The sequence below is a fragment of the Macaca fascicularis genome, chromosome 4, assembly GCF_037993035.2.
Source record: "Macaca fascicularis isolate 582-1 chromosome 4, T2T-MFA8v1.1".
Lineage (NCBI taxonomy): Eukaryota > Metazoa > Chordata > Mammalia > Primates > Cercopithecidae > Macaca > Macaca fascicularis.
Window position 1 is genome coordinate 134,949,813 of NC_088378.1, and position 26,085 is coordinate 134,975,897.

At 47.5% G+C, this 26,085-nt stretch overlaps 1 protein-coding gene across 4 annotated transcripts in view; it reads right to left on the minus strand.

Annotated features, from left to right (window-relative positions):
- The window catches only part of RAB44 (RAB44, member RAS oncogene family), a 35,151-nt gene extending 14,662 nt beyond the window's left edge, over nt 1–20,489 (minus strand). For all 4 annotated transcript variants that reach the window (XR_006697536.3, XM_074038215.1, XM_045390758.3 and 1 more), the window contains exons 1-5: nt 20,400–20,489; nt 13,584–13,802; nt 3,939–4,050; nt 2,200–2,374; nt 415–561 (exon numbers count right to left, since the gene is read on the minus strand). Coding sequence is in view for 3 of the 4 variants with exons in the window: in XM_074038215.1 (XP_073894316.1) it covers nt 415–561; nt 2,200–2,374; nt 3,939–4,050; nt 13,584–13,790 (641 nt within the window). In the remaining variant the exon portion in view is untranslated. The remainder of the gene's footprint in view (nt 1–414; nt 562–2,199; nt 2,375–3,938; nt 4,051–13,583; nt 13,803–20,399) is intronic.
- Nucleotides 20,490–26,085: the final 5,596 nt, after the last annotated feature.

A 26,085-nucleotide genomic window follows, 5' to 3' on the forward strand; every position in this document is an offset into this window, starting at 1 on the left:
TTGGTCCTGCTGATCCCACCATGCCGACCCTTGTAACCATCACCAGTTCCCCTGGCCAGGGTCTCATTGTCCTCATCACCCCATCACTCAGTCCCACCTCCCTCTTTCACCATCCTCCTGCCCCTATAACCCAACTCCAGGGTCACCACATGCATTGCAATCTACGGGAGCAGGCCCCCTGGAGTTGGGCGTCACAGCGGGTCCTGTACCAAGACACACCCTGCCATTCCCACTCCTGCCATTACCAACTCTGTCCTCCCCGCCAGGTCCCCTGAGCCACCTCTTCCTCCAGCGCAGCTCTGCCCTATCCAGCTCACAGGCCCGGCTGTAGAAGGAGCTGGGGAAATTCAGATTCCACTGGAATGTGAAGAGCACCTACTTCAAGTCAGACACCCGGCCGGGCCCCCCACTCACTTCTTCAGGGTCAGCTCCAAGGCCTCCTTGTCTGCCTGGGCCTCCTGCAGGCGGCTGGTCATCTTGGCCAGAAAGCCTGCCAGGTTGCCTGCCAGCTGGGGCTCCTCCTGCCGCAGCTGCCGCCACAGCTGCCAGATTTCTGTCTGCCTGGGGAGGGGAGGACAGCCAGAGATGGGAGGGTCAGACACGAGGTGGGATGGAGAAGCAAGGGGAGCCCCACTCCTCAGTTTTCACGACAGCGCTCCAAGAGACTTTGGCACCTGGGCCAAATCTATTGACACCCTACAAGATGCAACTCAAATGCCACCTCCTCCAGGAACCGTTCCCAGGTGTGCCCTCTCCCTTCCTGAACCCCTGCCACACTTTGTCTCTCTATGATTCTGTAATAGTGGGATGGGAGGATTTGGGATACTGATGGCCCAGGGCTTCCATCTGCCCTCTCTCTTCTCTCACTCTGAGGCTGTGTGACCTTCAGCAAGTCCCAAGCCCTCTCTGGGCTCATTTGTAAAATGGGGTGGGGGCTGATTCCTGCCAAGCAAGGTCATTGAGGAATGAGAGACGCCTGACGAAAGCACCAGCTCAGGGCCTGCTACACGGTTGGCACCCGATAAAGGCTGCTTTCACATGGATTTAATTAAGTCGTGAGGACAGATGCCAGAGGGCTGAGCCTAGGCCAAGCTGCCAAGTGAATAAAAGGCTGCCCTGCCAGTCTACACCCTAAGTCCCACCCTGCCTGCCTCACAGCACCTGGCCCCACCCTCCCGGAGCCAAGCGTGAGGAATCTTGTCCTCACAGAACCCCACGGGTGCGGTGAGCAAACCTGGGCCAGTGCGTGAGGGTGACTCCCCCACTGGTTCTAACAGACCCTGGGAGTCCTAGAGAGGGATGTTTGCAGGCAGGGCTCCCTTTCTTTCTCTCTCTCTCTCTCTCTTTTTCTTTTCTTTCTTTCTTTTTTTTTTTTTTTTTTTGAGACAGAGTCTCGCTCTGTCGCCCAGGCTGGAGTGCAGTGGCACGATCTCAGCTCACTGCAACCTCTGCATCCCAGGTTCAAGCGATTCTCCTGCTGCAATTCTTCTGCCTCAGCCTCCCGAGTAGCTGGGATTACAGGCATGTGCCACCATGCCCGGCTAATTTTTGTATTTTTAGTAGAGATGGGGTTTCATCATGTTGGCCAGGCTGGTTGGAACTCCTGACCTCAGGTGATTCACCCGCCTCGGCCTCCCAAAGTGCCGGGATTACAGGCATGAGCCAGGCCAGGGCTCCCCTTCTCTAAGCAAAGGCAACTCCCTATACCCAGAGCCTCAGAAGGATGGGAGGAAATGCATTTCTGTCTCCAAACCTGTTCAACCCGGGGCACAAAATGCCTGAAATCACCCCCAACTCCAGGAATCCTCACTGAGTTAAGAAAGGCACCCGCAGGGATTCCCATGGTTTTAAGAATTCAAGGGCCCTTGGGAAGCTGAGCCCACTTGTTAGTCCTCCTGAAGAGTGACCCTACAGGGCAGGATAGGGCAGGGAGGTGCGGGGGTGGGAATGACTCCCCATAAGCAGGCATCCTCTGCATGTGGTTTTAACCCCACCACAGCTTTTAGGCTCATTCTGCAGCCCAGGAAACAGAGGTCAGAGGCGAAGCCATCCCTGTGGTCACACAGCCAGCCAATGGCCAAGCCGGGATTTGCACCTGGCTCTACCTGGCACCTGCCCCCTTGACGCTGTGTCCAGGGGAGCCCCTGCTGTCAATGGCTGGCAGAGCCTCTCCCTGTGCACATGCTGCCCTGGCCTTACTTGGGAAGTAAGTGTCCAGTCCCCAGCTGCTCTATGAAGGCAAGGAACGCCTCCTTCTCCTCAGCATCGGCCTCCTCCAGAGCCGGGAAACTGGTGGTAGCAGACACCCGCTTAGAGGGCAGTGGCTTCCTTCTGCGGAGCCTGTGGGAGCTCTGGCTGGAGCCAAAGATGTTTTCTGTGGACAGAGACGGACAGAGGGGAGCACAGTGGTGTTGGGCCCAGGTGCCTGGCCTCCCACCCAGCCCTGCTCCAGCCCTCAGGGAAGGAATTCTACCTGTGCCAGTCACATTTATACAGGGCTACATTCATGTATTTCTCATATCAACCTTAGGAGTCTACTTAAGGTAGTCATTTTACAGATGAGCGTCTGAGGCCCAGAGACACCAAAAGACTTGCTGGAAATCACACCGCACCTCCAAGGCAGTGAACAAACCCTTCACGCACTCAATCAAGGGATGTGTATTGAGCATCTACGTGACAAAATTAACCAAAATCCCTAACGTGGAGCTGACATTCTAGTGCAGGTTGAAAAGAATATATATATATATATATATTTTTTTTTTAAGCCAACTTGCTAAGTGAGCCAAAGGAGTATAGGAATATGCAGGGTAATTTCCACTGAGAGACTCGGAGGATCGACTTAGATGAGGTGGCTAGCAGTGGCCTAAGGAGGTGACACTGGAACTGAGATGTGAATCCCAAGAAGGAGCAAATCCTGTGGACTCCAAGAAGCGTGTGCCTGGCAAAGAGAACAGCACTGCAGGTGCCCTGAGGCAGGACCGGGCTAGCAAGATGGACGGGGTGAATGGCACTGAGTGAGCCAGCGAGGTTGGCAGCGTCTGGAGGGTGCAGGCCCTGCAGGCCCCAGGAAGGGGCTTCCAGTTTGTCCCACAGGCACTGGGAAGTTCCTGGCATGGCAGGCATGATTTGATTCGCGAATGAAGACGGCCCCAAGGCTGTGTGGACAACAAGCTCCCTCTGCGCTGCACTCCCACCGGCAACTCCCCTTGCCCAGCCCTTGAGTTCTCCTCCCAACTCTCAGCTTCTCCATTGCCAGAACTGGAGGAACCTTCTGCTGGAGTGGGCCCACGCGTAAATGCAAATTCCTGGCCTCCTTCTCTGCGGGTCTCCAGGCTTTTGGAGACTCAGCTGACCTGAGAACTCTGGGTGGCTTTGTGGACACTGAAGGCTGATCTGTGTCCATGCAGGGGCTCTCTGAAGACACCACACCTTTCATTGCCTGGGCCGGAAGGTCTTCCCACGGAGAGGATTAGCGGGAGGATTGTGCCCTGCTGGTCCTGGGCTCCCTATGTCTTGTCAGCCCTTCTAGAGAGGCAGGTGCTGGGGCGGCCCTGCCCAGCGGGGGCTCAGCACCTGGAAAGCCCCCACCCCTAAATATCACCCTCTGCTGCTCCCTGGCCCATGGAATTCCCCTAACCAAAGCCACAGTGTTACTCTCCTCAGGCGGAAACAAATCTGTGGTGTCAAGACCTCTGGCTCAGGAGAGGCCTTTTACTGAGGAGAAGACATGGGATGAGCAAGCCCAGAGGCCTCCCTGGAGGCGGGGGGGTGGGGGGTGGAATGCATGGGGGAGGGCCCCGGACCACTCTGGCAGCCAGGGATGTGGGGTGAAAGTCCCTGGGAAAAGGGCTGCCTTTCTAACGACCCAGTCTAGCCACATGCAGGGCACACTGCACGGGACACCTGGGTGCCCAGAGGCCCTCCAAGGACAGACATACTGAGTCCAGAGCTGAATTCTTCAAGTGACAGATGTCCCTTCCGCTCCACGTCCACCCAGTCGAAGATCATCTCTGACTCCTCCTTGCTGCCCAGGAAGCTGAACTTGGCCACCTGGAAGGAATGGGCAAGGTGGGCAGGTGTTCCCACCTGGGAAGATTCTCACCCTCCAAAACGGAGAGATGTTTGTCTTCAGCCACCCCTACCTCACCTCGCCCTCATGTCAGAGTCCCCCCAGTAACCTGACCCAGGGCCTAAGCTTGACGTTCCCAACCCCACCCAAGGCAGCCCTCCCAGCAGGGCCATGAACTGGCTCCAGCCCTTTTCACTCTCTCCATCCAAAATCAAAATGTACCTGTCCTAAGTCCCATGTCTTTAGAAACTTGATAAAGGACAGCAGCCAGCCCTCCCCCAGAATGTCGTGATCAGTGTCCAAAAATTATCTGAGGCCGGGCATGGTGGCTCATGCCTGTAATCCCAATAGTTTGGGAGGCCGAGGTGGGCAGATCACCTGAGGCCAGGAGTTCAAGACCAGCCTGGACAACATAGTGAAAATCCGTCTCTACTAAAAATACAAAAATTAGCCGGGCATGGTGGCAGGTGGCTATGTTCCCAGTTACTTGGGAGACTGAGGCAGGAGAATCACTTGAACCCAGGAGGCAGAAGTTGCAGTGAGCCAAGATGGTGCCATTGCACTCCAGCTTGGGTGACAAGAGTGAAACTCCGTTTCCAAAAAAAAAAAAAGTCAATGAGTTACATAAAATCTTCTATAAGAGTTCAGTTTATATATCACGGCCTACAGGTCATGATTTTACCTTTTTGAAAATTATAACAAGTTTTGGACTGAGGTCTATGGAGACGGCCCAGTGGGCTCATCTGGCAGAACCCAGTAGCCTGCATGGCTGCACAAGCGCATGTCACGGGCTCTTTTAGCCCACGCGCTTTGGCTCTCAGAAGGAATCCCAAGCATAATAGAACTTGGAGTTTGCTGATTCTGTTTCTCTAGTTACTTTGTTTTCCTTTTTGTAAATTTCGTGTTTTTATCTGGGGCTGCACATGAATGATAAGTTATTCCCCACTGGTGGCAGCAGTGATGGTCTGGTCTAAACCAGCGATGGTCTTTATGTTCTATTTGGTGATCTCTGGGGGATGCATCATGGAGACCTAATGCCTGTTGGTTGAAAAATAACGGAAAAACTGGTTTGCTAATCGTTTTGTTGTTGTTGTTGTTTGTTTTTCTATTTGTGATCTCAAATTAGTGAAGAATTCCAGGCTGGGCACAGTGGTTCATGCTTGTAATCCCAGCACTTTGGGAGGCCGAGGCGGGCAGATCACTTGAGGTCAGGAGCTGGAGACCAGCCCGGCCAACATGGTGAAACCCCGTCTCTACTAAAAATACAAAAATTAGCCAGGCGTGGGCGCCTGTAATCCCAGTTACTCGGGAGACTGAAGCAGGGGAATCACTTGAACCTGGGAGAAGGAGGTTGCAGTGAGCCAAGATTGCACCACTGCACTCTAGCCTGGGTGACAGAATGAGACTATATCTCAAAGAAAAATAATTTTGTATCCACTGGGAAGGAGAACAGCTGTTTGAGATCTGAGTTGGTGAGGTTTCATGTTGCTGTTCACTTTTTTTTTTTTTTTTTTTGAGACGGAGTCTCACTGTCATCCAGGCTGAAATGCAGTGGCGCAGTCTTGGCTCACTGCAACCTCCACCTCCCGAGTTCAACCTATTCTCCTGCCTCAGCCTCTTGAGTAGCTGGAACTACAGGTGCCTGCCACCACGCCCGGCTAATTTTTTGTATGTTTAGTAGAGACGGGGTTTCACCATGTTGGCCAAGCTGGTCTCAAACTCCAGACCTCAGGTGACCCACTCGCCTCAGCCTCCCAAACTGCTGGGATTACGGGCGTGAGCCACCATGACCAGCCTGCTATATTTACTTTTGATCTGTGGCTGGAACTGTAGAAATGAAGCAAGATACTCTCTGTGCGTCTGTATATCTATACATCTGCAATAGAAAGGCCTTTAACTCTTTTTTATTTTATTTATTTATTTTTTGAGACAGAGTCTCACTCAGGCTGGAATGCAGTGGCACAATCTCAGCTCACCGCAACCTCCACCTCCTGGGTTCAAGCGATTCTCCTGCCTCAGCCTCTCAAGTAACTGGGATTACAGGCATGCGCCACCACACCCGAAAGGTCTTTAACTCTTGTTGTCAGCGTGAAATACTCTTGTACATCTGGAAGGTATTAATAACTTAGTGTACTATGTCTCTTAAAGGAGTTCTGTGTTGATTAGTTTATAGACAAATAAGTGATTATATAAATCTAATGCTCCTAAAAATAACAGAAAATAACTGAAATTTGAATGCTTTAAATGTGTTAGACTTAAAACAATTCTTCTTAGAAATCGCTAGCTCAGAAAATTTTTCAGGAGCCAGGTCCATATAATTAACATGATTCTTTGAACAAATTATACTGGTTTAATAATTGTTTTGACAAAATACATATAATAGCTATCTGTCTTTTCTGTGCTTTATGTTAAGTATAATACAAGTATACATTCTGTTTTTCATAAGTCTATATTTATTTTCTGTGAAGAAACTAGTTAATCTACATTTCCTATACTTCTCATTTCGACTTTCAGATCAAACAAGTCAACTTTATCTTATGTTTAAGAGTATAAACATGTAAATTTGTGCCCCACTAAATTGATTAATTATTCTAACAAATAAATTTTGTATCAACAGTAATTATATTTTTTAGTGTGTCACCTTAACCACAGTTTCCAAGATTCTTAGATAACTTTAGAATTTTGAATTAATATTGAAGTACATTAATTAATAAATAATTTTTGACTATTTGGATAATTTCTAAAACAAATTTAATACTGAAACATTGGTTGCTAATCATAATTTTAAGTTGATATATATTTTTTACTTCTTATTTTCACATGCTAGAAAGTAGCTATATCTTTGGGTAATGTTAACAAATGAATTCATTATTTTCTGCTTTAAAAAGTTGTGCAGGTGGCCGGGCGCGGTGGCTCAAGCCTGTAATCCCAGCACTTTGGGAGGCCGAGACGGGCGGATCACGAGGTCAGGAGATCGAGACCATCCTGGCTAACACAGTGAAACCCCGTCTCTACTAAAAATACAAAAAACTAGCCGGGCGAGGTGGCGGGTGCCTGTAGTCCCAGCTACTCGGGAGGCTGAGGCACTAGAATAGCATGAACCCGGAAGGCGGAGCTTGCAGTGAGCTAAGATCCGGCCACTGCACTCCAGCCTAGGCGACAGAGCGAGACTCCGTCTCAAAAAAAAAAAAAAAATTGTGCAGGCTGGGTGAGGTGGCTCATGCCTGTAATCCTAGCACTTTGGGAGGCCAAGGCGGGTGGATCACCTGAGGTCAGGAGTTCAAGACCAGCCTGGCCAACATGGTGAAACCCCCCTCTCTACTAAAAACAGAAAACTTAGCCACACGAGGTAGCGCGTGCCTGTAATCCCAGCTTCTCTACTCGGGAGGTTGAGGCAGGAGAATCACTTGATCTCAGGAGGCGGAGGTTACAGTAAGCCAAGATCACGCCACTGCACTCCAGCCTGGGCGAGAGAGGGAGACTCCATCTCAAAAAAAAAAAAAAAAAAAATGTTGTGCAAAAGAAAGTGGTGGAGACTCAGATATTTGTATGCCCATATTCATAGCAGTATTATTCACAATCACCAAAAGAATCCACCCAGGTGTTCACTGACAGATAAGAGGATAGACAAAAATGACATATATGTACAACGGAATATTATTTGGTCTTTAAAAAGAAGAACATTTGGACACATGCTATGATACAGATAAACCTTGAGGGCATTCTGCTAAGTGAAATACAACAGTCACTAAAAGACAAATACTGTATGATTACATTTCTATAAGGTACCTAGAGTAATCAAAGTTATAGAGACAGAAAGTAGAATAGGGATAGCCAGGGGTTGGAGAGAGGGAAGTATGGGAGTTAACTATTCAATGGGTGCAGAATTTCAGCTTGGCAAGATAAAAGAAGCATTGGAGATGACTGGGGAAATGGTGGTACAACATCGTGAATGTACTTAATGCCACTGAATAGTACATTTTAAAATAGTTAAAATGATACATTTTCTGTTACATATATTTGACCACTTTCTTTTTAAGTTGTGTTAGGGATACTCAAGGCTGTAGAAAGTTGGCTTATGTGTATTTGTGAGCTTTGCTTGTCTGCTAAAATTCTTGTATGAGACAGTTCTCAATTATTTATCCTTAGTTCTTCCTATGAAGGAGGTTAATTACACTGGTTAAAAGTGCAATTAATACAGGCTGGGCATGGTGGCTCACACCTGTAATCCCAGCAGTTTGGGAGGCCTAGGCAGGTGGATCACTTGAGGTCAGGAGTTCAAGACCAGCTTGACCAACATGGTGAAACCCTGTCTCTACTAAAAATAGAAAAATCTTCCTGGCATGGTGGCGGGCATCTGTAATTCCAGCTAACTGGGAGGCTGAGGCATGAGAATAGCTTGAACCCAGAAGGCAGAGGTTGCAGTGAGCTAAGATTGTGCCACTGCACTACAGCCTGGACAACAGAGCAAGACCCTGTCTCAAAACAACGGCAACAACAACAACAACAAAAGTTCAATTAACTACAGATGCTTGAGGCTTTGCTAGGAGCAATAGCGACAGAGAAACAAAACTTTGTCTGCAAGGAAAATGGGATGCATTGTTGTGTGAAAGTGTCTGGTTATTCTAGAAAATGAAAAAGGATAAAAAGGCAAAACTTGAATAGATATAGAATGTTGTAGAAAGTTTGCTGAAAGAAAATTTTATTTGCCTTGATTTATAATGCCTGAGTCTGAAAATAAACTATGAAATGTATTAACATTTTGCCAAATTTGGCCCAGTTTTGATGGGCTTAAAAATTGATAATAAATAGGCTTGGCACAGTGGCTTACGCCTGTAATCCCAGCATTTTGCGAGGCCGAGGCGGGTGGATCACATGAGGTTAGGAGTTCAAGACCAGCCTGACCAACATAATGAAACCCATCTCTACTAAAAATAAAAATAAAAAAATAGCCGGACATGGTGGCAGGCGCCTGTAATCCCAGCTACTCAGGAGGCTGAGGCAGGGGAATCGTTTGAACCCAGGAGGCAGAGGTTGCAGTGAGCCAAGATCACGCCATTGCACTCTAGCCTGGGCAACAAGAGTGAAACTGTCTCAAAAAATAAAAATAAAAATAAGTAAATACATAAAAATAAGTAAAAATAAATAAATAATAAATAAAAACTCATGAAAATTTTACAGCCACATGTTCTATTAATGCATAACTAGAATTTGGCTTTATCTCTACTAAAATAATAAATTGGTCTTAGAGCTCTTAGCAAGGGTTAAAAAGAGGCTACTGTTTAGCTTCTGTGTAAGCCTCCCAGATAACAGAGATTCCCTATCTCACCAGAATCATTTCCTCTGCTTTGTTTTGACCTTACTATGTCTTAAATTTTTTTTTAAAAAAGCAAAGGTATCTCCCTTATAAAAAAGCTATCTACTCTTGCAATCATATTACCTTCTTCCATATTTATTTCAAAATCTTTTATTTTATTATTACTTTGATTAAATAGATAACAAAGTAATATTTCTTGGTCTCCCATGACCTCTTAATCTAGTGCCCAAATCTTCTCTAACGGCTCTTTTGATTTTGCCTTCCCAAGATTAGAGTCTAAATTTAGAAAAAAATACAATAAAAATTTGAAGATATCTTTCTCTATATTTTTTAAATACTTCAACACTATTACAAGAACATCATGGGACGAACAATCAAATCAGAAGAGATGTTCAGGCTTTTCTAGGCTAAATTTTCATGGGCAAAGTGCTATTAATATCAATATTTCAGATATTGCATGCTTTATGGGAAGGTCCTGGAGATTTCTCAATGATTGTGCTATTTATAATACGTTCTTTTTTTTTCTTTCTTGAGACAGGGTCTCACTTTGCCGCCCAGGCTAGAGTGCAGTGGTGTGATCATGGCTCACTGCAACCTTGACCTCCCAGGCTCAAGCAATCCTCCCACCTTAACCTCCCAAGTAGCTGGGACTACAGGTGCACACCACCACACCTGGCTAATTTTTTAAAACTTTTTATAGGATGGAATCTCGCCATATTGCCTAGGCTGGTCTTGAACTTCTGGGCTCAAGTGATCTTCCTGCCTTAGCCTCCCAAAGTCCTGGGATTACAAGCAGTATGTTTTTATCATCAGGGGAAACACTGATCAAACCATTATGAAATAGTCGTGCATTGTACCCCAGGAGAGAATTTCACTCTCCTCCATTCTGATACTATTAGGTAGTGTAATAAATAACCACAGCCTTTCAGTCTCGTTACTGGACACATTTCTCCTTTCCAATGCCTGCCTGAAGTCTCTGTTATAAGCTGCAGGCCACAGATTGCATCTTCAACAAAGAAAAACAAACTCAAAGTCTAGAGAAAAAGGACTGTACCAGGTTCTATGAACTATTTATGCTTCACTTGGTGTAGGCTTCCAAGCTGACAATGGATGACCTTCTGACTGAGCGAATAGACTGAGAATTCCTACAACTGAGTCCAAAAGCAGACAGCTTACCCAAGATCCAGCAGAACAATAATTAATTACATGGTGTTGATTGAACAGCTGAAGGAAATCTAGTTACGGCTCTTTGTGGCAATACAGTTGATATTATTTTTTATTGTTCTACTTTAATAGATCTGTGAGGAGGTTTTTTCCTGGTCTTGAGCTGTCTCTAACCCTCAGTTTAGTAGATTATACTTTTTTTTTTTTTTTTTTTTTTTGAGACAGAGCCTCACTCTGTTACCCAGGCTGGAGTGCAGTGGCATCATCTCAGCTCACTGCAACATCCACCGCCCAGGTTGAAGCGATTCTTCTGCCTCAGCCTCCCAAGTAGCTAGGATTACAGACACAAGCCACCATGCCTGACTAATTTTTGTATTTTTAGTAGAGATGGAGTTTCACCATGTTGGCCAGGCTAGTCAGGAACTCCTAATCTCAGGTGATCTGCCCGTCTCTGCCTCACAAAGTGCTGAGATTACAGGCGTGAGCCACGAAGCGCTGCCAGATTATACTTTTGTAAACTGAAATTCAACGTTTCAAGTGGTATCTGAATCTCATTGATCCCCTCATGATTCAGAAACCAATACTTTTAAGCCTGGGCAACATGGAGCAACCCGCAACCCTACCTCTATAAAAAATACAAAACATCAGCTGGGCATGGTGGCGCATGTCTGTAGTCCCAGCTACTCAAGAGGCTGAGGCGAGAGGATCCCTTGAACCTAGGAGGCGGAGGTTGTAATGAGCCAAGATCGCACCATTGCACTCCAGCCTAGGTGACAGAGCACGACTCTGTCTAAAAAAAAAAAAATTTACTTTTACAGACTCTCCTTACTTTTCATGGCAATATAATTATTTGCACGGGTTCAACAGAATCTGTCCTCCTTTTTTTTTTTTTAATCAAGATATAATTGGATAAATCAATTGTGTAATCAAGGCCCTACCTGGAGTGTGTTTTATGGGATGTCGTCATTTAATCAGGTGTGACAAGCCTACTAGGAGGAATGCCCATGGAGTCAATCCCTACAAAACCCTACCAGGAAGCTGGCCTGGAACCACATGGATTGCTTCCTGGCAGAAGAGGGACCTTAGAAAAATCAGGGACCTCAAGAAGAGAGGAAGTCATTTAAATTTACAGGTGATGCAAGTGACATCTGGTGAAGAGAGTATCTTGGGCTTGCTTTTCTAGCCTTAGGATAGAAGTTGGGTGACCAACTCATCCTAGTTTTCCCAGGACTTTCCAATTTTAGCACTCAAAGTCCCATATCCCAGGTACCCCATTAGTCCTTGGAAAACTGGAACAGTTTGTCACTCAACTTCTATCCTAAGGCTACAGTTTGGGCAACATAGCAAGACCTCATCTCTACAAAATTTTAAGAATCGGTCAGGCATAGTGGCATGTGCCTTTAGTCCTAGCTACTTGGGAGCCTGAGGCGAGAGGATCTCTTCAGCCCAGGAGCTTGAGGCTGCAGTGAGCTGTGACTGCACCACTGCACTCCATTCTGGGTAACAGAGTGAGATCCTATCCCTTAAAAAAAAAAAAAAAAAAAAAAACCCAACCTAAGATTATGTATGAAAGCTTCTAAACAGAAGCTAAAATGTCTCAATACTGTCTCTATTTGTAGGGCAAATTCAAAGAGACTCATGTTTAATTATATCCTTGTTGCTCCTATGGAAATAAGCCAATGTAATGACAGCAGCCTCTTATACATCAAGAAAATTTTAGAGATTATCTATGATCATAGAAAAATTATCTGGCCAGGTGCAGTTGCTCATGCCTGTAATCCCAGCACTTTGGGAGGCCAAGGCACGTGGATCACCTGAAGTCAGGAGTTCGAGACCAGCCTGGCCAACATGGTGAAACCCCGTCTCTACTAAAAATAAAAAAATTAGCCAGACGTGGTGGTGGGTGCAGGTAATCCCAGCTACTTGGGAGGCTGAAGCAGGGGAATCACTTGAACCTGGGAGGCAGAGGTTGCAGTGAGCTGAGATCATGCCTCTGAGATAGAGCTGAGAAGAAGGAAGAAAGGAAGGAAGGGAGGGAGGGAGGGAGGGAGGGGGAGGGGGAGGGGCGAGGGAGGGAGGGAAGGAGGAAATCTGAAACTTGGATATGAGGCAAAAAGAATGCTGGCACAACCCATTGTTTACCTTTCATGAAAAGTCCCAAACTTACTGAAGTTACTAGTAGAACAGATAGCCTGAAAGATTTATGGCCTGTTAGACATTAGCCATTTTAAGAATTTAACTCAGTAATTTCATCCTAATACTTTTCTGTCAAATTTCTGGCTTCTCAAATGCTCTTTGAACCAGTCATAACATCTTACTGGTTCCCCCACTCTTTTTTTTTTTTTTTTTTTTTAGAGATGGAGTCTTGCTCTGTCACCCAGGCTGGAGTGTAGTGGCACGATCTTGGCTCACTGCAACATCCGCTTCCTCGGGCTCAAGCAATTCTCATGCTTCAGCCTCCCAAGTAGCTGGGATTACAGGCACCCACCACCACGCCCGGCTAATTTTTGTATTTTTAGTAGAGACAGGGTTTCACCATGTTGGCCAGGGTGGTCTCGAACACCTGACCTCAAGTGATTTGCCCACCTCAGCCTCCCAAAGTGCTGGGATTACAGGCATGAGCCACAACACCTGGCCACCCTAAGACTCTTTACAGGGACACACAACCGTGGCTGATCTTATGTTTCATTGACGTTTACAGTCGTTGACATGGTTTGATTTCCAGGGCTCCGTCTGCTTCCCAAAATAAATGTCCTTGCTCAACGAGCCGAAAATTATAACATTTGCAAATTACTTATTTGGCTTAAAGTCCTTTTACTGGTTAAAAGACAAATGTTTCTGGAAAAGGGCAACACATAAAGCCTTACCAGTCATTTTCACATTAGTATAAACACATCCCTAGCGTTTTCTGAGAGCTCTAAATGAGAGAAAGGGGCAGGGGTAGGCAAGCCTTGCCTTCCTGTGATGGGGGAGTGGGGGTGTCAGGAGCTGCGGAAAGGGGATTCAGAGTTCCAATGGGGGTCTTGGGCTCACCGCCAGGTCCTCGCGGGTGACAAAGCCCCTCTCCTTGGCACCGCAGTCCTGGAAGAAGGCCTGTAGTTCTGCTGCTGCCTGGGAGGACCAAGACTCTGGCTCTGGGGCCACCTCAGCATCTTCACCATCAGCCGGCTCTCTTGTCTGCCGCCGCCGGCTGGAGCCCAGCTTTCGGACTTTTCGAGATGTTCTCTGTCCTGTCTCCATGGTTCGTTGGCCCTGGGGACAGAGGAGTGAGGGGCACTGGGCTGCTGGACAGTCACACCCTCTCATGGCTCAAAACCTTCCCCTGGCTCCCATCACCTCTGGAAGAAAATCCACTGTGGCTGCCAAAGCCCGGCCTGATGGTGCCCCGCCGGGTCCTCTGACCCCGTCGCCCAGCCGCCTCACAGCCTCTCATCCATTCTGCTCAACGCCTTTGCCCTTTCTAAGTTTCTGCCTGGAATGCCCTTCTCCAGGCTATCCCCCTGCCCTCATCTCTTCAGGCTACTACTCAACTATCGAAGTCTTCTCTGACCATCAGAGAATTTATCCTCTTCACCCCATGCAGAATCTCTCCCATGTTTTGACCTGGAGGGTGGTTACGCAGGGTTTTCCAGGATCTAGCTGTCTGAAGGCCATAAGCAGCTTCCTGAGCCATCTCTCTGGTGACTCTTCTCACTCATTGACTCATCCCAGCTGCATCAGGGATCCTTCCACTGACGCCTCCTCCCTCTCTCAGCCTCACCTCTCCTCCAGCCTTTTTTCTCCAGCACCATGTCTCTAGTCCTTCGACACACGCAGCATGGAATCAGTAGCGCCCCATGCGGCTGTTAGGGCCCCACATGATGTGGCCTCAGCTTCATCCACCCCACCCCTGTGCCCTTGGGGTCCATGGCAACACTATTGAACCACTCATGGCTCCTGGAATTCCTGATTCCCTCCCACCCTGCTCCCTTTGCCCCAAACTCCACAACTCTCTCACTCCCTTACATAGTTAACACCTTTTGCTTCCTCACTTTACAGGCTGCCTCCTCCAAGAAGCCTTCCCTGCAGTCACCCCGCATTCAAGTTGGGCTCAGTGCCCCCTTGTCTGCGACCCTGCTGTGGTTTGAATGTGTTCCCCAAAGTTCATGTGTCGGAAACCTGATCCCCAATGAGGCAGTGTTGGGCGGTGGGGCCTGGTGGGAATTGTTTGGGTCATGGGGGCACCATCCTCATGAATGGATGAATGCCATTATTGCAAAAGTGAGTTCCTTATAAAAGGATGGACTCAGACCCTCGTGCTCTCTGTCGTCCTTCTGCCTTCCACCATGGGAAGACACCACAAGAAGGCCCACGCCAGATTCTGCCTCCTCAGTCTTGAACTTTCTAGCCTCCAGAACGATGAGGAAATACATTTCTGTTCTATGTAAATTTCTCATTCTATGGTATCCGCTATAGCTGTACAAAACAGACCAAGGCAGGCCCCATGCTGCCCCGGCTGTGGATAACACTGTTTATCGAGGTCCATACTGCTCCCCGCCCCTTAGCACATGTTAGGTGCTCAAGTAAGGGGCGTCAAATTCATCATTCATTCACCAGTCACTGAATGTCTTAGTTCAGTCAGTCAATTGATAAGGATTTGGATGGTTGGGGATTCATCCAGGCAAGACCCCTGGGATGAGGAAAAGAGAGGCTGTGGTCTGGAAGGGATAAAGTCTGAGCCTGCCTTGGGGGAACAAGTCTGGGGCCCATAAAGCTATGGGATGAGAAGGACTTGATGTCCAGACAGGGCAGCTTCCTGCAGGTGGTGGGACTTGTGCAGGTTCTACAGGAGGCATGTAGGATATGGAAGCAGTAAACAGTGTGTGTGAAGGAATCGAGGCAGAAGAGCAAGGCTCATGCCCAGGAGATGGAGGAGATATCTCCCCTGGGCGTTCTCTGTTGACGCTGAAGGCCACAGACAGGCTGGGTGGAGTGGTGCGAGGGCTCTGCTTTAGGCATCATGGGCTCATTCCAGGGGGTCATTCCACAGCCTCCCCTTGGGTAAGCTTCCCATGGGGAACTGCACCAGCTGCACAGAACTTGGATGAAGCAATTTCTTATCCTGAGGAGGCCCCAAACTTCAAACAGAAGTACATTCTCTCTCTCTCTCTCTCTCTCTCTCTCTCTCTTTCTCTGCCCTCAAAGTCTGTTTCAGAAGCAGTTTTTTTTTTTTTTTTTTTTTTTTCTGAGACGGAGTCTCGCTCTGTCGCCCAGGCTGGGGGGCAGTGACACGATCTCAGCTCACTGCAAGCTCCACCTCCTGGGTTCACGCCATTCTCCTGCCTCAGCCTCCCAAGTAGCTGGGACTACAGGCGCCTGCCACCTCGCCCGGCTAACTTTTTGTGTTTTTGGTAGAGACGGGGTTTCACCGTGTTAGCCAGGATGGTCTCGATCTCCTGACCTCGTGATCCGCCTGTCTTAGGCGTGAGCCACCTCTCCCGGCCGTCAGATGCAGTTTTAAGATCATAAATGTAAAACCACAGTGGTGTGCTGGGGCTTGTGAGGGCCGACTATGCACACCTCTTCCTACCTCGGCAGCTTGGAATCAGCCACTGTGGGAGTATTGGTACCATGGGAATCAGCAAATGCTATGAATCAGGTCTCCTGCCCCCACCAAAGAACAGTAACCAGCACACCTCTTCTGAAGACTTCATCTGCCCCAACCCTTCCCACCCTCTGTCATGCACATAAGCAACAACCATTTACCGAGCGCCAACTGAATGCCAGTACAGTGCTAAGCAGGCCCGCCACAATCCATATGTTTCCTTTAAGCAAATTAAGAAAAGATATTTCCTGCTGGCAGACACAGCCCAGTGCCAGGGCTCATGGTTTAACAAGTGGAATGTGGACTGGATTCCAGTTCCCATGCACCTCCTTGGCTGGGCATCCTTGTGCAGGACACCCCTGCACACCCCAGCAGAGTCTCTGGCCCTCCAGGTAGAGGTGTGACTAACTCCTGGTCTCCCCTGGGGGACCTCACAGCCTCATGCAGGAGACACAAACATAATTACAGTGTAGCACAGAAGGAGCAGCACACCTGTGTGTCAGGTGCTGGGAGAGCACTGAAAAAGGAGCAACTCACTGATCAGGGTGTCAGAGAGGGCTTCCTGGGGGAGGTGACATAGCTTAGCAGTGAGCTCCAGGGCAGGAGAGATTATACTTAACCCTGATGCCCTCATATATGCCCAGCCTTGCTTAGGATATGTACTGGGCTCTCAACCCACTTCCTCTGCTGACTCACTGTCCCCAGAATGTGGAATGTTCTAACAGACAACTGAATAGAATCAGAAAATATCAGGGCCAGACACAGTGGCTCACACCTGTAATCCTAACACTTTGGGAGGCCAAGGCGGGTGGATCACTTGAAGCCAGGAGTTTGAGACCAGCCTGGGCAACATGGTGAAACTCCATCTCTACCAAAACCAGAAAATTAGCCGGGCATGGTGGCGTGCACTTCAAGTCGTAGCTACTAGGGAGGTTGAGGAGGGAGAATCCCTTGAGCCCAAGAGGCAGAGGTTGCAGTGAGCCAAGATTACACCACTGCACTCTAGCCTAGGCAACAGAGCGAGACACTGTCTCAAAAAAAAAAAAAAAAAAAAAGTCTTTCTACTAAAAAACATGGAGGCTAAAAAGCCAAGAATGAGGAGTAAGATTCTAGGGGTTAGAATAGGGAAGTTCCCATGCTAATCTAACTGGCCTTCACCCGGTATCTCTCACCCCTAATTCACCCCATGTTGCCCCATGGAAATAATGACCACATAGACACCCCTCCTTGGGTCTAGAGGCCTTCCACACCTAGAGAGGCCTTCCACACCTAGAAAGTCACCATCTATCTCCATTCCCCATCCCCCTAAGAGGGGAGCCCCTTCCTTCCATGGGCCGATGACCCTTCTTCAGTGGCTAATAGGGTTTGGCCTAGCAGTTCCAGCCTTGTAGGTTACACTCAAAGACAGACTCCCTGTAGAATAGAAGGAGATTAAGAAACAAAACAACAACAAAATAAGCTGGGCATGGTGGCCTGTGATCTCAGTACTTTGGGAGGCTGAGGCAAGAGGATCACTTGAGCCCAGGAGTTCAAGACCAGCCTGGGCAACATAGCGAGACCCTGTCTCTACAAAATAAAATAAAACTAGCTGGGCTTGGTGGTGTGTCTGCAGTCCTAGCTACTTGGGAGGCTGAGATGGGAGGATCACTTGAACCCAGGAGGTCAAAGCTACAGTGAGCTATGATTCACCACTGCACTCCAGCTGGGGCGACAGAGTGAGATTCTGTCTCAAAAAAATAAAAAAGGAAAAATAAAAGAAAGAGTCACTGAGCCTCAGTACTAGAAGAGGGTCAGTCCCACTCTCTTGACCTGGAGTTGCAGAAAAGGAGGCTCATGAGAGAAAGTGACTTCCAGTCCCATTGCTGTGAAGTCAGACAGGCCTCTGCTTCTCCCAGCTCTGCTGCCCATGGGCTGTGCAACCTTAGGGAAGTCAATCAGCGTCTCTGTGCCTGAGCTTCCTCACTGGAAACTTAGGACTAATAGCTCTCACACAGGGTTGCTATGAGGGTTAGGCAAGATAATTAAAGTTGAAACATCAGTTCCCATTTCCCAGGATGGCCCACCTCCCTTTCCAGATTCACTTTCTCTTAGCACTTGTCACCTTCCCAGAATAGAGAGCCTTTTGCTCATTTTTGTTGTAAATTTTCCTTCTCCTTATGCTGATACAGAGGCCTCACCTGAGTAGGGAGTTGACCATTCTGTTCACTGCTCTATCCCAAGAGCCTAGAACAGCGCTTGGCACACAGTTGGTACTCTGTAAATATTTGCTGAATATATGATCCACATAAAGCACTTTGGAGTGTGCTTGGCATCCGTGACTACCGGGTAAAGGTAGCAATGACAACAGTGGTGATGACATTGATAAAGTTGAATTCTATTTGAGGCACATAAAAGCCAGGTTCCATGCAGATACAATTGATCCCATTTGACAAATGAGGAAACTGAGGGAGGTTCCAAGAGGCAGAGTGACCTGCCCAAGCCGTGATGTCAGTGGTAGAACTACACCGGATTCTGCTTTTCTGGTTGGTCATGAGATGGACTTCCCCAAGGCTACATCCTGGAGAGGTGGCTCTTCCCTGGGCAGAAGGCCCCTCTGGGGATGACAAATGCCCAGTGGAGTAGCCCTGAGCGGGACAAGGGCTTTGGAGCAGGGTGGGCGTTGACAGGCTTGGCTCCTGTGGTGACGCCCAGTGTCTCGTGTACTTCTGGTGATGGAGATAACACGGCCAAGGGAGCAAGATAAGATTCCCTGTGCAGAAGCCTCCGGAAGCAAAGTCCACTGTGATATGAGTGTCACATCACAGCCTACCGAGCTCCCACAAGTGTAGGAAGTAAGAATCCTGGAAGAAATTCCCTGCAGCCACATCCTAGGACATGTGGTGTTCTTGACATTCCTTTCTGGGAGTTCCTAGCCCAGCTGCACCTCCACAGCCCATTTCCAGAAGTCCACTGGCATTATATAAGGAAATAGCACCTTCCAGATACCTCGTCTGCCCCACCCCAGCATCTGCCCTCTCTGCCAGTCAATCCTTCTCTCCAGGAGGGGCATTCAGCCACCTGCTCCTTGCCTGTCAGGTGGTCTGGGGCAGGAAGGCAGCAGATGCCCTCCAGCCATCACCACCTCAAAATCAGTCACTTGTCACCATCAGGTGGGATGGTGCGCTCACCCCTTGTGCCTTCATATTCAGATCCCTGACAGCACCCCACGGCCTGACAGCATACCCTAAAAACAGCCTGTGTCCCTTTTAGGCCAGGCCTAGTCCCTCAGAGACAGTAAGGACATCCTTCAGTCAATCCACAAAAGTACACATGCAAACGTGCACGCACACACACCCTCCTCGGCCATCACCCTCACCCTCCACTCCCTCACCGTCAGCCTCTCGGTCAGACACAGCACCCCTCATGGCCATTCCATCATTCCATTCTGCATGTGCAAGTGCCGTCGCCCAGCACACATCCCTCCGAGTCAGCCAGCAGGGCCACCCTGCCAGCGCCCTTCTCCTCCACCACTTTCCCCTTAGTGCATCCTCATGCCTCACGTCGTTAAGAGTGGGGGACCCCTTCATGGCTAGGACACACATACAGCCCCTCAGCATGATCACCTCTCCCCACATCCCTCACCTAAGAAATCGCATAAAGCTTGAAGCCAAACATGAAAGCAAATGAATCCCACTCCCAAGCATCCAGGGGAATCCACTCCCACTGTGGTATTCTGTGAGGCAGCAGGCACCACAGGCTGCCCACCAGGAAGTAGAAGCCAGAGAAGAAGGGTGGGGTGGGGCAGTGGCAGATTACAACCTGGCATGGGCCCTGCCTGGGGCCTCCGGGTGTCCATCACTGTCTCACCAAAGAGTGCTTAGAACTGGGCCTGCTGTGCACTCGGCTGGCTTCAATAGCTATAAATAATAGCCATACTCGCTAAACCCCAATTGCCCAAGTCGGTGGGCCTGAGAGACCACCTAGTGTCTTGTTCCAGTCTACTTATCCTCACTTCTCCCCTCCTAATAGAGAAACTGAGGCTCTGAGAAACCAGGTGCTTGCCGCAGCTTGCACAGCCATTTACGGGTGGTGATGCACCCCAGCTTCCTGCCCAAGTGCCTTCCCATCCCCTCCCTTAGACCACGCAGAGAGCTCCAAATGCAGGGGAAAAGAGGGCTCTGCCCCTTGCACCCTTGACATAGAAGCTAAACAGGGACCCCAGCTCCCTCCCCCATCCTCATCCTTCCAAAGAAAAAGAAGCATTGCAACCTTGGGATGGCTCCTACCTCTCAAAGGCTCCCAGTGGAACACGCAGCCCTGGGCTCTGGGACCTGGTGGTGGGGTGACTGCTGCCCTACAGAGCCCACGAGCTCTAGAACTGTTAACAGTCTTGTCTTGCTTAATCGCCCTTTCCGTTCCCCAGCGAGCCAATCTCTGTGCTCATCTACAGGACTTCCTGTGGAAGCGACCACTGGCAGCCCTTTCACAATTTTGCCTGGCACCCCCAGGCATCCCTGCCCTGATTGGTGTCTTGAAGTGGAGAATGCTGGAGCTGGCAGGGAGGCCTTCCTAAACAGAGGCTCCGAAGAGTGAGATGGACTGCTCAAGATCACCTAGCCCTTAGTGGCACAGCCAGGACTGGGCCTGAGTCTCTGGTTGCCAAGGCAATGCCTTATCCCAGACAGCAGCAGGTTGATGAGCCCAGCCGTGGCTGAAGCTAAGTATCTCAGATGCCCCAGGAGAACTGCCCACCCTGCCTCACTTCAGGCCCTCACTCTCAGACAGTGTCTTTGAGCCTCAGGGGAGGCTTTATATCTAAATCACCTTTTAGGGAACAATCTAATCTGATACCAAAATACATTGTAGAGCTACAGCCATCAGAATGGTGTGGAATTGGAGCATGACTATAGATGGATGAATCAGTGGAACAGAATAATGAATAGACACAAATAGACTCGAATATCTGTAGGAATTTAGTGTATCATAAAGGCATCATTTCAAATCATTGGAGAAGAGATAGTTTATTCAATAAACTGTGTTGGGAGAATGGGCTAGGTATCTGCAAAAAACAAAGTTAGAGCTCTAACTCTAAAAGCATTCCAGATGGATAAAAGCATAAGCATTTTAAAAATCAAAATCACACAATTATATGTTGTTTGGGATTTACTTCAAAAGTACTGAAGAGTGGGGAGAATAGGTAGGACATAGATTAAACAAGACTGGCTCTGGCCCTGTTCTGATCCCTGCTGGAATTGATGAGGGTACCGCGGGCTCATTATGTTCTTCTACTTTTCTGTATGTTTGAACAAATGCCATAAGAAATCATGGCATAGTTCATTTGCCATGGTTGCAGAAGAAGGAGGGAAAGAAAAGGAAGAAAGAAGGGTGGGAAGGAAAGAAGGAAGGAAGGGAGGGAGGGAGGGAGGGAGGGAGGGAGGGAGGGAGGGAGGGGGGAAGGAAGAAAGAGAGAGAAAGAAAAAAAGAAAGAAAGAGAAAGAAAGCAAAGAAAGAAAGAAAGAAAGATCTGTCATGGGATAGCCTGGGTGTGGTGGCTCATGCCTGTAATCCCAGCACTTTGAGAGGCTGAGGCAGGAGGATCGCCTGAGCCCAGGAATTCAAGACCAGTCTGGACAACATGGTGAGACTCCGTCTCTATTAAAAAAAAAAAAGAAGAAGAAGAAGGAGAAGAAGGAGGAGAAGAGGAGAAGGAGAAGGAGGAGGAGGAAGAAGAAGAAGAGAAAGAAGGAAAAAAAAGGGAAGAAAGAGATCATGGGATAATTTTAAAATAATCTTCGATTAGGCAAGGCCCTTCCAGATATATCACAAAGCATTAGAAGCCACAAAAGAAAATATTGAGTCATTCAACCATACAGAAACTTTTTAAAAATAAATAAAACTGAATGGCAATAAAAGGTCACCATTGACAAGTCAAGTCAAAAGGCAAATAAACTGTGAAAAAATACTCACATATCATAGAAAATAAGTTAATTTCCTCCCTCAGTAAAGAACTCCTACAGATCAATGAAAGACCAATAATGCATTAGAGAAACTGGCACCATATATGAATAAATAATCCATGGAAAAATAAATATCAATGGATTTAAACATATGAAAAATGTTTATAAAAATAATACATTGAGATATCAATGTAGTTTTATTCAGCTATTCAATTAGTAAGACCAAAAAAGTGATATACTATATCATAAAGGATGTAGGAAGCACATTCACACAATATTGGCAGGAATATAAACTGGTACACCTTTTATGAAAAGAAATGTATAATATCTGTCAACATTTAAAATGCAAAAATCTTTCTACCCAGCAATTTCACTTTCAGTCATTGGTTCCACAGATGATATACAATATGACAGTATGGAAGGATATTCATTACAGCATTGTCTGTAGTAGCAGAGGATTGGAAATGATCTAAATTTCCATCAGTAGGGAGCTGGTTAAAAGAGCTCTGATACATCCGAACATTGGCATACTCTGCACCCGCGAAGAAAATGAGAAAGATCCAGGTGAACTGATATGGAATGACCTTCAAGATATTGTGTCATATGAAAAAAGTAGGTGCAGAACAGTGAGGATAGTGTGCTTTTTATGAAGAAAAAAGTGTATGTGTGTGTATGAAATATATGCAATAGATAAGGGCCGTGATACAGTTAGGTTTTATGTCCTCATCCAAATCTCATCTCGAATTATAATCCCTATGTGTCAAAGGAGGGAAGTGTTTGGATTATGGGAGCAGTTTCCCCCATGCTGTTCTTGTAACAGTGAGTGAATTCTCACGAGATCTGATGGTTTTATAAATGGCAGTTTTTCCTGCGCTTATATAATTTCTTCCTCTGCTGCCATGTGAAGAAGGTCCTTGCTTCCCCTTCACCTTCCACCGTGATTGTAAGTCTCCCGAGGCCTCCCCAGCCATGTGGAACTGTGAGTTCATTAAACCTCTTTCCTTTGTAAATTACCCAGTTTCCAGTATTTCTTTATAGCAGTGTGAAAATGGACTAATACAGGCCAGGTGAGGTGGCTCACGCCTGTAATCCCAGCACTTTCGGAGGCTGAGGCAGGCAGATTGCTTGAGCCCAGGAGTTAAAGACCAGCCTGGGCAACAAGGTGAAACTTTGTCTCTATAAAAAAATAAAATTAGCCAGGCATGGTGGCGCATGACCGTAGTACCAGCTACTCAGGAAGCCAAGGTGGGAGGATCGCCTGAGCGCTGGAGGTCCAGGCTGCACTGAGCTCTGATTGCACCACTGCACTCCAGCCTGGGTGGCAGAGTGAGGTCCTGTCTCAAAAAAAGAAAAATAATAGATAAGCACACACATTCATATGTTTGTAAATGCATAGAATATTTCTGACAGGATATACAAGAAACTAGTCAGAGTTGGGCTGGATAGAAGTGTTGGGATGGAGGAGGGGGGCAGATTTATGTTTCACTCTTTACTTTTAATGTATTTTATGTTTTTACTATCTGTGTACATTACCTATTCAAAAAGAAACTTAAAAATAGTGTGTACATATACAAAGAGAGACTGATGAAGGAAACATGGTAAAATGTTAACATTTAGGAACAATGGTAAAGGGTATATGGGGATTATTTTATTACATTTGCAACTTTTCTGGATGTATAAGATTATTTCAAAACAAAAAGTTTTTAAAATTAACAAATTTAATTTATAAAAAAATGAATATTATCACAACCAACTATCTGAGGACATTGATACTCAGAGTTTCTGAGGCTTTATTGAACTAAATAAGCACTCATTTATTTATTATTATTATTATTTTTGAGACACGGTCTCACTCTGTTGCTTAGGCTAGAGTGCAATGGCACAGTCACAGCTCACTGCAGCCTCCCGGGCTCAAGTGATCCTTACACCTCAGCCTCCCAAGTACCTGGGATTATAAACATGCACCACCACACCCAGCTAATTATTGTATTTTTAGTAGAGATAGGGGTTTCACCATGTTGTCCAGACTGGTCTGGAATTCCTGGACTCGAGTGATCCACCCGCCTCGGCCTCCCAAAGTACTGGGATTACAGGCACAAGCTACCGCACCCGGCTTATTTATTCAACAAATGTTTATTAAGCACTTCTAGGTGCTGGACACTGTGCTACGAAATACAAAATGTAGAAAGTGTAGAATAAGAAAATGTAGAAAACATGAAAATGTAGAAAACTGTAGGGAAAACAAGCCATATGTAATATAATGCCAAACAGTGGTAATTGTTTTGAAGAAAAGCAAAGCAGACAAGGGCTAGAATGGTGGTGGGAGGTGTATTTTAGATGAGGTGCTGGGGGAGGCCTGAGGAGGTGATGCTGGAAAGAACAAGTGAGAAACAAGATCTGGAAGAAGAGGGCAGAGGGGCCCCGAGGCAGGAGCAGGCTTTGTGTGCAAGAGAAACAGTGAGGAGAGCCCCGTGGCGGGAGCACGCGGGGGAGGGAAGTGCGGGCAGGCGACAGAGATGGAGACAGAGGTAACAGGCAGGACCCGTAGACCATATGGGCCCATTTGGAGGGCGACACGAACCGACTTAGGTTTGAAAGGGATCCCCTCCCCGCCCCCCGCTGCTTTCATTCTGGAGAAGAGACTGTACTAGGCAAAAGCAGCAGCAGGGAGACCCGTGAGGAGTTAACACAATCCAGACAAGAGACAGTTGCTTGGAGGGCAGGGGTGGAGGTCATGATGAAAGGTGGCTGGACTCGGGATATGTACTGAAAATAGGACCAATAGGGCTTGCTGCTGTATTTGGGCAAATGCAACAAATCCAGGACCTTCATTCCAGCAAAGGACTCTCTCCACTCCTATAAAAACAGAGTGAGGTTGGATTTTTAAGACCCAGCCCTCAGGATCTCAAGGCATCCTCAGTTTATTTGTCTCCCAACCCTCACGGGCCCTGCTCCCCACCATGGAAATAAAAGGGACATGGAGAAGGCAAGAGTGGTCACACCCTCTCGGGTGCAGCCAGAGTGCCAAGGAGTCCTGCAAGTGGTGAGAACTCAGCTTGGCCTTGTCCTCGGCACCAGCACCAGGGAAAAAACCTGCCAGGACATACCAAGTGCTAGGAAAAAAATTAGATCCAGGCACGTTTGGAAACGATGGCACTAACTGAAAAATACAGTGTTACTGAACTGAAAAACACTGTGCTCAGAACTAGGTTTTGCAAAAATAGAATCAATGGACAAGGATCAAGAGCAGTGAAACTGTTTTACAATTAGGAAAGTTTTCACACTCACTAATTTTTAATTCCTTACAAGTGCTTGAAGACTCTTCACAGCTTGTTAAATCCTGAAGCAAGATATTCTCCATTCTAGGGCCCTGCAGTGAGAGCTGAGGTGCAAGCTAGGACCTGAGCCTCCCTGCCTCCAGCTACTGGCTCCAAAATAGCTCAAGAAGCTTAGGCAGGTGGGCAGTCCCACAGAAAACCAGGGTCAGGGAGCTTGCTTCAAAGCTGCATTTGGGTAGCGCTTTACGTAAGATTGAGAAAACCTAAATTACATCAAAGACTGAGGAGGTGCACAGAAACAGATAGGTCCCTGCAAGCCTCCTCTTAGAACTGTCACAGCGGCAATGACCCTGGGCGAGGCACTTCCCCTTTCTGGTGTATTGAGCAGGCAGTGTGATCTGGAGTCATCAGCATGGACATTCTGGCCCCTCACCACTTCCTAGGGCCATGAGCTTTGGTAGATATGGATCTGTGTTCACCTAAAGCTTTGGTAGATAATTCCTGGCAGGCTAATGATTTCCCACCTCAAATGTCTTCATCCCTCTGGTTTTCTTCAGCATTACAGGAATTTGTTCCACCCCGTGAGGAGCAATCTGGACTAGGCCCTGGAGGCAGCCCTATCAGTAATGGACAGTGTCCATAGATACGTAGCCTAGGTAGCCAGATAAGTACTCCAGAGAGAAAATTGTAGGGTATGTTCCACACGGTTTCCTTGAGGCTCCCTAGCAGGTTTAAGC